Genomic DNA, 13,599 nt, shown 5'->3' on the forward strand with positions numbered 1-13,599 from the left:
GAGGCCTATATGGAGCTGACTTAAAGTAAGGCCGCTATGGACCCTGCTTATATTGAGGCTTGTACTGTTCCCTACGTATACTGAGGTCTGTATAGGGCCTACTGATAGTGAGGCAATATGCCACAATATTGCAGTCATTGTTGCTATGTTAATAATGTCATGGCTGGGCATTCTATTTTGCTAAGTTCACCCTATCATGGCAGTTTCTTTTTTTAAATTTGGTTTGACAGTCACACTGTGAGAATCATAAGAGATTCTGATAAGAATGTTGGAATTTGAAACTGTTACCCAGTCCAGTGACTTTATGTTGCTCTAATCGTCTACCGAGTGTCTTTATTTCTTTAATATTTTGGGTATATTTTTATGGTCATCATGGTTGGAGGTGTTGATGTGGAGAAATAGATGTCTCAACCACCCAATTTCAGCTTCAAGCACTCCTGAGTCAGGTACATGTATGGGGCAGCCACTTTATGAGGACAAAGATGCAACACATTGGGTACAAGATAAAATGGCCAAAAAAAAACCACTTACCTATTTTTTGGATTTCTTTTGCAGGAACAACATAAGAGCGCACCTCCCAAGACGAGGAGGGCTGACCCAGCCCATCCAATATAGAGGGCAGATCCCAGCTCATACCTGCAAGCAAAGGAATCATTAGGCTCATATACTCTTAAATGTAACCATTTTCCAACCAAGTAGAACCAATTACCCAAGCTCCGATGATGCCTCAAACAATAAGTGCACCATGTTACTAACTTACTTGGACCACGAGGGATCTCGGGTTTGATCGCCAGTCTCTGGGTGACATGATTTGGGGTGCTACAGTTGGTCACAGGGCCTCGAGGCTAGGGGATGGAAAAATCAGCCATTTCTAATCGCTATCCGATGTAGGGATGTCGGGTGAGTACAGGATCATCAACAACAACAACTTCCATTTATATAGCATCTTTAATGTAGTAAAACATCTCAAGCCGCTTCACAGGAGCATAATCAGACAAAAATTGACACCAAACCACATAAGGAGACATTAGGACAGGTGGAGGTAGGTTTTAAGGAGCATCTTAAAGGAGAAGAGAGAGCTAAAGAGGTGGAGAGGTTTAGGGCGGGAATTCCAGAGCTTAGGGAGCTGAAGGCCGCCACTGGTGGGGCGAAGGATATCGGGGATGCACAAGAGGCCAGAATTGGAGGAATGCAGTGATTTCCGAGTGCTGTGGGGCTGGAGGAGGTTACAGAGATAGAGAGGGGTGAGGCCATCAAGGGATTTGAACACGAGGATGAGCATTTTAAATTCGAGGCGTTGCTGAACCGGGAGCCAATGTAGGTCAGTGAGCGTAGGTGTGATTCTTGTCAACATTCACTGCCTAGGCTCGCACATGGTGAATAGCCACTTGGACAAGGTGCCAGTGGCAGTGGAGGTGTATCCCAGCAATGGGCAGTGCAGCAAATTGAAACAAATAACCTGTGTTGAATAAGAAACGGATTTTATGAATTTTATCATTTGCATTTACCATCAGAATATCTTTAGTAGGCATGAACAATCTGTTCTTTGTTTCTGACTGAATTTTCCCCAGGTAAGACTAAATTACCAGGCAATAAATGGATGTAGCAACAAGGCCTGTTTGAATAGTCAGCACCTGCTCGTGTAAAGCAGACAGATATAGATAGCATGTTTATCATTCTCATATTTGGCTTGGAAACCACACCTTTTGGCAACATAAGCTGGTCAACCAACAAACACAGTCTGCATTTATATAGAGCCTTTTACCTCCTTTTACCACCTCAGGACACTTAGGCACTTCACAACCTTTCGGCTTCAACATTGTGTTCAACAACTTCAAATCATAACCACTGCTCCCATTTACTTGGACAGCAGGTGTTGGTAATGATTCTGCTGTAACAATTTACACCTCCTCTGGACCCATCTTTTGTTTCTTTACTTGTCCCATTACCATCCCCTTTCACCTTGCACCATCACCCCTTTTGTTCTTTAATCACTCCTGCCTTCACCCCTATCATAGACTTCCCGCTTTGTTCATCACCTCTCCCAACCCTCCCTTTTCCCTAGCTCTGTACTTGCTTATAAACTGTTAAATCTCTAACATCTTCCAGTTCTGATGAAAGGTCATCGACCTGAAATGCTAACTCTGTTTCTCTCTCCACAGATGCTACCTGATCTGCTGAGTGTTACAAGCATTTTCTGTTTTAATTGATTATGGAGGATATTAAGGTTTACTCCTGTGGATACATTTTGCCAAGTGTACGCTCCCAGCAAAGATCCTTGCCCCAGCCATTCATTTTCCAATGTGCTGATACACTCCTAACAGGCCAGGATCCATGCTCAGAGGGCACACTCGAAAAATCTACCTTTAGTTCTCCTTTAACATGTTTGGATTCTGAAAGGAGTACAGCTGACAAGATTACACTTTGACGAAAAACTCCATACGTACTTCGTTCCACCATAGACGGGGTTGTAGAACTCCATAGTGATGTTGTAGGCATACCAGGAAACTGGTACTATCGCGCACAGACCTGTCAATCAAACGGAAAGAATACATCAAACTCCAGAAAAAACAAATAATGGACAGAAACTTATCGTCTGATTTATTTAAGTTCTACTTAAGAATAGAAGAATGGTGATCTAATCGAGGTGTTTAAAATGTTAAAAGGATTTCATAGGGTAGATACAAGAGAAACTGTTTCCTCTGGTGGGGGAATCAAGAACGAGGGGACATCATCTTAAAATGAGTGCTCAGCCATTCAGGAGTGAAATCAGGAAGCACTTTTTCACAGAAAGGGTAGTAACAATATGGAACTCTCTCCCCCAAAAGGCTGTGGATGCTGGGACAACTGGAGCGTTAAGGACTGAAATTGATAGATTCTTGTTAGGTAAGGGTATCAAGGGATATGGAGCAAAGGCAGGTAAATCGCATTGACTTGCAGATCAGCCATGATCTAATTGAATGACAGAGCAGGCTCGAGGGGGCTGAATGGCCAACTTCTGTTCCTAATGTTCCTATGTAGTTAGGTTTCAGTTTACCCAAGGCTGGAGTTGAGCCAACTTTATGAGTATCTTTGCCTTTTGAAGCCATTTCAGCTGGGATTGTTTCAAACCACAACATCAGCATTGAATAGCTTGCTGCACAAAGTGAACCCCTGTCCCCACCCAATCTCATCCTCTCCTGAGGTTTCTGACTCCTGCCATGGTACAGTTCCTTGGGTCCAGGTCACCTTTGGTACCTTGCCCAATATTGCCAGGCTATATGATCACAAAGGGCATCATTATCAAGCCCAATCCTATCCTCACCCAATGCCTACACAATACACACCTTCCAGCGGGAGTAACTGGATAGCGATCAGGAGTGAGAACTTCAATTTTGCCCTCCCTGATCCAGAAGCAACTACAGAGACGTGCTTGCAAAGTGACCAAGGTTGGGAACTAAATATTCCAGGATACTTAACTTTTAGAAGAGATAGGCAAAATGAAAAAGGAGGAGGGGTAGCACTGATAATAAAGGATGGGATAAAGACAGTAGAGAGAAAGGATCTTAGCTCCAAAAATCAAGAAGTAGAATCAATTTGGGTGGAGCTAAGAAACAGCAAGGGGCAGAAAACATTGGTGGGAGTTGTTTATAGGCCCCTAGACAGTAGTTGTAATGTAGGGCAGAGTATAAATCAGGAAATTAGAGATGCATGTAACATGGGTAATACAGTAATCATGGGGGACTTTAATCTAAATATAGACTGGGCAAACCAGATTTGCAGTAATAGTGTGAAGGATGAATTCATGGAATGTACACAAGGTAGTTTTCTAGATCAGTATGTTGAGGAACCAACTAGGAAAGTGGCTATTTTAGATCTAGTATTGTGCAATGAGAAAGTGTTAATTAATAACCTTGTAGTAAAGGGGCCCTTAGGGAAGAGTGAGCATAATATGATACAATTTTATATTAAGTTTGAAAGTGATTTAGCTAAATCCAAAACTAGGGTCTTAAATCTAAACAAAGCAAACTACGTAGGAATGAGGGGCGAGTTGACTAAGGTAGATTGGGAAACTGCATTCAAAGGTGTGATGGTAGACAAGCAATGGCTAGCATTTAAAGAATTAATAAAAAATTTACAACAAATATACATTCCTTTAAGGCACAAAACCCTACAGGAAAAGTAGTCCAACCGTGGCTAACAAGAGAAATTAAAGATAGTATTAGATCAAAGGAAAAGGCTTATAATGTTGCCAAAAAGAGCAGTAAGCCTGAGGAATGGGTAGATTTTAGAATTCAGCATAGGAGGACCAAGAAATTGGTGAAGAAAGGGAAAATAGAATATGAGAGTCTGTCTTCATGGAAGAAGACACAAAAAACCTCCTGGAAATAGTGGAGAACCAAGGGTCTAGCGAGAATGAGGAACTGAAAGAAATTAGTATTAGTAATAAAATAGTACTGGAGAAATTAATGGGATGGAAAGCTTATAAATCCCATGGACCCGATGGCCTACATCCTAGGGTTTTGAAAGAGGTGGCTATAGAGATAGGGGATGCATTGGACCCACTATTTAAGAAAGGAGAGAGAGAGAAAATGGGGAACTACGGACCAGTTAGGCTGACATCAGTAGTAGGGAAAATCCTAGAATCTATTATTAAGGACGTGGTAACAGGGCACTTAGAAAATAATAATAGGATTGGGAAGAGTCAACACGGATTTATGAAAGGGAAATCAGGTTTGACGAATCTGTTAGGGTTTTTTGAGGTTGTAACTAGCAGAATAGATAAAGGGGAACCAGTGGAGGTGGTGTATTTGGATTTTCAGAAGACATTCGATAAGGAGCTACACAAGAGGTTATTAAACAAAATTAGGGCTCATGGGATTGGGGGTAATATACTATTATTGACTGAGGATTGGTTAACAGATAGAAAACAGAAAGTAGGAATAAACGGGTCATTTTCGGATTGGCAGGCTGTAACTAGTGGGGTAGCGCAAGGCTCAGTGCTTGGGCCTCAGCTATTCACAATCTATATCAATAATTTGGATAAGGGGACCAAATGTAATATATCCAAGTTTGCTGATGATACAAAGCTGGGTGGGAATGTAAGTTGTGAGGAGGATGCAAAGAGGCTTCAAGGGGATATAGACAGGCTAAGAGAGTGGGCACGAACATGGCAAATGGAATATAATGTGGAGAAATGTGAAGTCATCCACTTTGGTAGGAAAAATAGAAAAGCAGAGTATTTTTTAAATGGTGAGAGATTGGGAAATGTTGGTGTTCAGCGGGACCAGGGTGTCCTTGTACATGAATCATTGAAAGTTAACATGTAGGTACAGCAAGCAATTAAGAAAGCAAATGGTATGTTGGCCTTTATTACAAGAGGATTTGAGTATAGACTCTGGAACAGTTCCAATGGATTGGATGGTAGCTAATGTAACCCCACTATTTAAAAGAGGTGGTAGAGAGAAAACGGGGAATTATAGACCTGTAAGCCTGACATCGGTAGTGGGGAAAATGCTAGAGTCCATTATAAAAGATGTAATAGCAGAGCACTTGGAAAACAGTGACAGGATCGGACAAAGTCAACATGGATTTACAAAAGGTAAATCATGCTTGACTAATCTACTGGAATTTTTTGAGGATGTAACTGGTAAAATAGATAAGGGAGAACCAGTGGATGTGGTGTATTTGGACTTTCAGAAGGCTTTCGATAAGGTCCCACATAAGAGATTAGCATGCAAAGTTAAAGCACATGGGATTGGGGGTAAGGTACTGACTTGGATAGAGAAGTGGTTGGCAGACAGGAAGCAAAGAGTTGGAATAAATGGGTCTTTTTCCGAGTGGCAGGCAGTGACTAGGGGGTACTGCAGGGATCGGTCCTAGGACCCCAGCTATTCACAATATATATTAATGATCTAGACGAAGGAACTAGATGTAATATCTCCAAGTTTGCAGACGACACAAAGCTGGGTGGGCGTGTGTGCTGTGAGGAGGCTGCCGATAAACTCCAGTATGATTTGGACAGGTTGAGTCATTGGGCAGATGCATGGCAGATGCAGTATAATGTGGATAAATGCAAGGTTATCCACTTTGGTGGCAAAAACAGGAAGGCAGCTTATTATCTGAACAGCAATAGATTGGGAAAAGGGGAAGTGCAACGAGACCTGGGTGTCCTTGTGCACCAGTCACTGAAGGTAAGCATGCAGGTGCAGCAGGCGGTTAAGAAGGCAAATGGTATGTTGGCCTTCGTAGTGAGAGGGTTCGAGTACAGGAACAAGGATGTCTTGCTGCAGTTGTACAGGGCCTTGGTGAGACCACACCTTGAGTATTGTGTGCAGTTTTGGTCGCCTTATCTGAGGAAGGATGTTCTAGCCATGGAGGGAGTGCAGCGAGGATTCACCAGACTGATACAAGGGATGGCAGGAATGACGTATGAAGAGAGATTGGGTTGATTAGGCTTATATTCGCTAGAGTTTAGAAGAAGGAGAGGGGATCTCATTGAAACTTATAAAATTCTGGCAGGACTGGACAGACTAGATGCAGGAAGGATGTTCCCGATGGTCAGGGAGTCCAGAACCATGGGTCACAGTCTAAGGATAAAGGGTAAGCCATTTAGGACTGAGATGAGGAGGAATTTCTTCACCCAGAGAGTGGTGAACCTGTGGAATTCTCTACCACAGAAGACAGTTGAGGTCAATTCATTAAATATATATTCAAGAAGGAGTTAGATATATTTCTTAAGGCTAAAGGGATCAAGGGATATGGGGAGAAAGCAGGAACAGGGTACTGAATTTGGATGATCAGCCATGATCTCATTAAATGGCGGAACAGGCTCGAGAGGCCGAATGGCCTACTCCTGCTCCTATCTTCTATGTTTCTATATTTCTATAAGAGTAAAGACATCTTACTGCAATTTTATAGGGCCCTGGTGAGGCCACACCTGGAGTATTGTGTACAGTTTTGGTCTCCTTACCTAAGGAAGGATATACTTGCTATAGAGGGAGTGCAACAAAGGTTCACCAGACTGATTCCTGGGATGGGGGGGGGGGGGGAATTACCCTATGAGGAGAGATTGAGCAGACTAGCCCTATATTCTCTGGAGTTTAGAAGAATGAGAGGTGATCTCATTGAAACATACAAAATTCTTACAGGGCTTGACAGGGTAGATGCAGGGAGGATGTTTCCCCTGGCTGGGGAGTCTAGAACCAAGGGTCACAGTCTCAGAATAAGGGGTCGGCAATTTAGGACTGAGATGAGGAGAAATTTCTTCACTCAGAGGGTGGTGAATGTTTGGAATTCTCTACCCCAGAGGGCTGTGGAGGCTCAGTCGTTGAGTATATTCAAGACAGAGATCGATAGATTTCTGGATATTAAGGGAATCAAGGGATATGGGGATAGTGCAGGAAAGTGGAGTTGAGGTAGAAGATCAGCCATGACCTTATTGAATGGCAGAGCAGGCTCGAGGGGCCAAATGGCCTACTCCTGCTCCTATTTCTTATGTTCTTATATGCTTATTATCTTGGCGACAGGTAATGATCTGTACAACATGGTAAATTCACCAATCCCTTAGTCTCAGCAAGGCTACTGCACTCAAAGGGAGCACACTTTGGAGAAATCTCTAGGAATCCGGCACTCCTGCTCCTGGCCCCAAAGAACATTCAATACTTACCTTTCGTTGGCAGCTGCTGAAGGATCTTGAAAGGAGCAAGTCCGATATCTGGCCCTCTCATCAATAACTCATTTTATAAAAGGGGTCCTTATACAGACGCTTGTCCCCTCGTCGACACATTTAAGGGGCCTAACACATGTTTTAAGCATCCACCCAGGATGCTTATAATATGGTCCAGACTATTAGCAGTGGGACCAACACTGGCACGGATTAGGCGCAGGCCGTCCCACTGCCAAATTGGTATGCTTTACGCCCATTCTACGCCCGAAAAATAGGTGCAACGCGTACCGATTTCTACCCCAAGGCATCACATGACTAATAAAAAATATGAGCTATGAAATAGTTAAGTTTATCCCTAGCGATGAAAAATCAGTTCAGGCTACATCCGTATGGAAGCTGATGTTAATGTTAAGTGAAACATCCAATGCAGATGTCAGTGTACTCCCTGAAGGAACTAACGACTGTCTTTGATCACAGCCTCTGTATCAGTTGTCACTCAGATGGAGTGGCCAGCAGTTTAAAATGAGCATGCACTGCAAAGAGTCAAAACTTGAATCCAACTATCGATTGGCACTTGGGACACAGTTGCTGTTAGTGGCTAATGGCAACTTTTATGATCTGGAATGCACTGCCTGAAAGGGTGGTGGAAGCAGGTTCAATAGTAACTTTCTAAAGGGAATTGGATATATACTTGAAAAGGAGAAATTTGCAGGGCTATGGGGAAAGTGCAGGGGAGTGGGACTAATTGGATAGCTCTTTCAAACAGACACGATGGGCCGAATGGCCTCCTTCTGTGCTGCATGATTTTATGATTCTATGGGGGAAAACTTTGGTTGCTTTGCGCCTCCCATTAGCACCCTAAGAGGGCACTAATGGGGCGCAAAGCAAATAGTGCCCGGGTGCGGCGCGGCCAATGCTTCCCGCGAAATTCAGCGGGAGGTTTGCGGCGACGGTAACCATTAGCATCCCGCGATCTTCAGTAGTGCCCCGACTTACCGCCAGACGCTGGGGCGGCGCTAATTAAAGGCGAGGTGCCGGGCGGCCATTTTTGTTGCTGGCCCCCTGCCAGCACCTGCCCCCGTTGCCATTCCCGGTCTCCTGACCCCGCCCCCCTCCCGCGGAGTGCTGGATACACACCGTGAGCCCGGCACTTCTCTTGAGTGCCGGGCTCTTTTACCGGCACTCCAATCCCTGGTGGCCCAGCTGGGCCCGGGGATGTGCTGCGCCAGTCCCCTTCCCTTTAAGAAGGGGAGGAAGGCCTGCAGTACATTGGCGCGATGTGCTGCAGTCCCACGTAGTTCCACGATATTCCCTCGCAGCACCCCAAGAGGGAGGTGGGGCGCTTCCAGTAGCACCCCGCTTCCCTTTTGGGGTGCTACTGATGAATTTTGGCCGCGGGGGTGCTAATTTTTTCAGGGTGCTAAAAGTAGCCCCCCGATCGAAGTTAGTGCCCCAAAGGGCGTGACTCTCCCTATAATTTTTAACCAGGTTTCAAAATGAAACACTCAGGAAATCTTGCTTGTGATATCAGTATTTTTGTCACCAAGCTATCATTTCAATTATAACTAGTAATTTACTTGTTATCTGCAGGACCTAATGTGACTCGTATATCTTTTAATGTGTTCTGTTGTTTACCTCTACAGACAACTGTCACAGAAGCACTCAGTTTCGTATTCTGAAGTTAAGGGATGATCCTAATCCAGAGACTTGAGCACAAAATCCAGCTGACACTCCAATGCAGTACTGAGGGAGTGCTGCACTGTCGGAGGTGCCGTCTTTGGGATGAGACATTAAACCAAGTCTGCCCTCTCAGGAGGATGTAAGCAATCCCATGGCATTATTTCAAAGGAGAGCAGGGGAGTTCTTGGTCAATATTTACCCCTCAACCAACATGAAAGGCACTATACAAATTATTTTACAAGTGTGTGCTCCTGTCTCGCTGGCCTGCAGCACATGCCAGGAAGTTTCAGCTCCACAACGCATGATTTTCCAGTATGGGCAAGCCCTTCTGTAATTTTCTTATGTGTTCCCAGCGCGTGAGGCTCTGTGTCAAATCAACCTTTTAGTGCCACTTGAAAAGTATTGTTAGCCATGGACTGGTTGGCCCATTTGTTCAGTATGCAATTCGCCATTTAACTGGTTAACCCATTACTTTGAAAGCCCTTGTCATTTTACTAACCTGATAGAATGAAGACAAGCCCACCAGCAAGGGCAATCTTTCCTTTTACCAGCTCATCCATGCTCCCAATACTGGTGCATTTCAGGCCAAACAGAGCCATCAGCAAGGCGATAACTCCCAGAATGATGGAGATGATCATCAGAGCACGGCATGCTTGGATATAAGCTGCAAGGAAAGAAAACATTTTAGTGCTGGCACAAGAGGGAGCCAGGACTGGTGTAGAAACAGCCACCGGGACAGCTCCTCCACACCAGCCACCTCAGCGTGCATGAAGAGTTCTGAAAGTCGGTATAAGCAGTGTTTTTTTTACTGTGCTCTAAGAGAACTTCCTTTTCCCCTCCCCAGCTACCTAATCCAGCCCATATTGAAGCAATCGAGGTCTGTCCTCTCTGCTGGCTGTAGGAATCCTATGTGAAGAGTTTAGACAACCGCAACCAATTTTCAAGTGGCCACAGCACTTGAGTTTGCCACTTTAGTTCGCAATCTCAGAGACGCCACAAGGGTGACTGATGTGAAAAGTGGAAGTGCCACATTGGTGCGATAGGGACTGCTCCTCTGAGGCTTGTTGGGCAGAATATGAAACGTTTACTCTGAATCCGGCCGTGTTCCGCCTGTCTTGCCACACTGACACGACCACCAGGAATCTCCTCGGTGAGTAGGTTGGGGCGGAGGGGAGGTGGGTCTCCCGATCAGCCGCTGTAAAATTGGCATTAATCTCATCGATGCATATATCCCGGGTATCCATCGACCTTCCGTTGAAAGTACGATGGTCGATCGGTAGAAACTGGCGTAAGTGCCAGAAATGGGAAAGTGTCCCATTCCTCAATGCTTGATAAACATCAAAATAATCCCCCTCCCCCAAACAAAATAAAGCTCTTGATCCTTCTGACTGGGTATGAGATAGTGAGATTTTAAACATGTTGGAGTACAATAATGAAACCTGCTGAATACAGGGTGAACCTTGAGAGAGCAGGGTGTCCCGAGACCCACATTTTAAGAAACCTCAGACTTCGGTAATCTGGACACCGAAGTCCAGTAATGATTGGGAATATTCCAATTTGAGTCCTCACGCTTCCCTTCACAGTCTCAAAACCTGAGCTGCTCACATCAGCGGTGACACCATGATCTCATGCTCCCTGTGGGAAGCCACATACAAAGGAAGAATGAATTGGAGACCACTCTACAGTGTAGCTTATAATCACCACCCATGCTCATGTTGAGTGCGACCATCTCCTAACTGTGAGTGCAGGATTGTGGAATCATCCCTTATAGTCGTTGTATAATCAATGTTACAATGGTCATTGTTTCTCTAAATGTTGTTTTTCCTAAAAACCAAATACCACCTCATACACTCTCTTTCAGTGTGTTTATCTCTCTACTTCTCTGTCTCTCTTTGTCTGTCTGTCTGTCTTCCTTCTCATATCCTCACTGTAAATCCAATGTGAAGACCTAACTCAGGTCATAGAAACAGGCCGCTTGGCCCAACCAGTCTGTGTTGGTGTTTATCCTCCACACGAGCAGTGGTCCGACTCCCATGCACTTGCCCTGTTCCCATATCCCTTTATCCCCTTTCCTTCAACCACCTGTCTAACCTATTCTTAAAAGCTCACATCGTCTCTGCCTCAACTACTGATTCTTAGTGCATTCCATAGCCGCACATCCCTCTGTAGGATTGGAAGTCAGAAGTTGAAATGAGTAAATTTAAAACAGATCCTACAATGAATGTAGGCAAAATTTGACTTGGGAGGTAGCATAACATGGGCAATAGCGAATCTGCAGCCCGTTTTAATCTCCGTCATGGAAAAGAAAATTGGGCGGAATGTAAAGCGGGCTGCTGATTCGTTACCGCCCACTTTGCGCTACTGCCCAAGGTTTATTTCATGCCCAATGTCCTTACTCAAAGGGTAATAAAAACTGGGGGTTGTAATGGAGTCAAAGATATTAGTGGTGTTGGTGGTCAAAATACAGTGGACAGTAATGGGTGAGTAATGGATAGATGAGGTTCAATGCATCAAATGACCTTTACTCATCCTTGACTATTATATTCTTATATCTCCTACTCTGACTCATTTTTTCTAGGAACTCAAAATTGTGGAATTCCTTCAGTCTTCCCATCCTCCTGTAATCTAAAATGTAAGCTTGGCGTCATCTGACCACTATTTCTTCAGCGATCTCATCCTCTTTCCTACTTTTTTCAACCTTGGTGGTGGTCTTCCACTTCGGGCATGGACCCTTCAATAATAAATGTATAATGGAGCCGGCAGCAGACACACTCATGCCACTGAAATAGTCACTGTACAAGTGCAGAAGTACGACCACATATTTTTGTCAGTTGACTATCTTCTGTTTTTTGTACAATAGCAAAATACTGCGGATGCCGGAAATCTGAAATAACAACAGAAAATGCTGGAAACACTCAGCAGGTCAGGCAGCATTGAGGAGCGAGAAATAGAGTCAACTTTTCGAGTCGGGTCCCCTGTTTCTCTCCCCTCGATGCTGCCTGACCTGCTGAGTGTTTCCAGCATTTTCTGATGTTATTTGCTGTTTTTTGTAATCAGCTGGTAATTTATCAGCAATAACACGCACTGTCCCAGCTCTGTTATTACAGATGGACTTTGATATTCATTTATAATCAAACTAGCAGTGTTTTTCAATTAAGTCTCATCCCAACACCCGCATACACACATGACCACATATAATACACACGTACACATACAAGCATGCGTCATACACACTATTTTACAAATACTCCCCGTAAATGATGAGAAATTGTAGTCAGTAGGCCAATAATATATTTTTTAACGAGATTATTTTGGAAGTAAGATACCGTCACTGAAACAGGAGTCGACCATAAAGAAATCTGTTTCTTTTTGTTGCTTTTTCCAGAACCATAAATTATGATTTATGAAACAATAAATAATTCAGTTGACCAGAATTGACAAGAAAGATGATTTTGTTTCCTAGTTTCATTCAGAAATGGCATCAAACTACTTCCTTCTGACAATAAAAATTATCTTTGACTTACTCTTGTGGGAGGGGTTTAGATTATCCAATAAAACTGCACCTGTAGAATGACTGACATTTATCAGCTTAGTGAGCTTTTTTGGTCATTTTCCTGATGGCTTAATAATTCATATAAACAAGACACCAAACCAGGTGGGCGAATCTTTTACCCGTCTCCATGATCAAGCCTCAATTTTCAGGACATAATTGCTCTCAGTGAAGTTTTGACTCGATCGTGTAGATTTTCAACTGGCGTAGTCCCGTTTCTTACAGAAACACCTCCCCCGCCGCACCTCCCCATCCCCCGATTTTCATTTCCATAGAAATCAATGGTAATGAAAACCGGGCGGATCCTATAACAGGCGGCCAATCTGCAACAGCAGTTTTACGACCAGAGCGCCAAGTTTAAAATCTACCCCAACGTCTTCAATCTGTATCCTTCAAAGTTTTGTAAAATCAGTTCTCATATTCCGGGAGCCTCCTTGGCAGCATTTGAGGAGACCACACAACAGTAGATATATGGTGAGGTCACAGAAAGAGTGTGCCAACCATTTACATATACTAGTTATTGTTTGCTAATCAGCTAGATACTCCACAAGCTTTTGACCAATACTTCAACTAATAAGGTCAAAATCTCATAATTCTGCTTTTGGGCATCTGACCGAATTGAGTTCTCCAATAGACTTCTGAGTCTACAATGAATATTTCCTTAGGGGATAGGCTTCATTAATGGGGGAATTTCTGGTTGGGTAACTTCCTGGAACAACTA

General features: G+C 43.8%; 1 protein-coding gene across 2 annotated transcripts in view; it reads right to left on the reverse strand.

The window, feature by feature from the left end:
* LOC147116061 (claudin-15-like) overlaps positions 1-13,599 on the reverse strand; it is a 102,045-nt gene that overhangs the window by 4,913 nt on the left and 83,533 nt on the right. For both annotated transcript variants that reach the window (XM_085990769.1, XM_085990770.1), the window contains 3 exons: positions 9,828-9,992; positions 2,448-2,529; positions 532-636 (listed from right to left, as the gene is read on the reverse strand). In XM_085990769.1, the coding sequence (XP_085846895.1) occupies positions 532-636; positions 2,448-2,529; positions 9,828-9,992 (352 nt within the window). The remainder of the gene's footprint in view (positions 1-531; positions 637-2,447; positions 2,530-9,827; positions 9,993-13,599) is intronic.

Source organism: Somniosus microcephalus, chromosome 6 (genome assembly GCF_052327205.1).
Source record: "Somniosus microcephalus isolate GS21.2 chromosome 6, FLI_Smic_1.0, whole genome shotgun sequence".
In the NCBI taxonomy this organism is placed as follows: domain Eukaryota; kingdom Metazoa; phylum Chordata; class Chondrichthyes; order Squaliformes; family Somniosidae; genus Somniosus; species Somniosus microcephalus.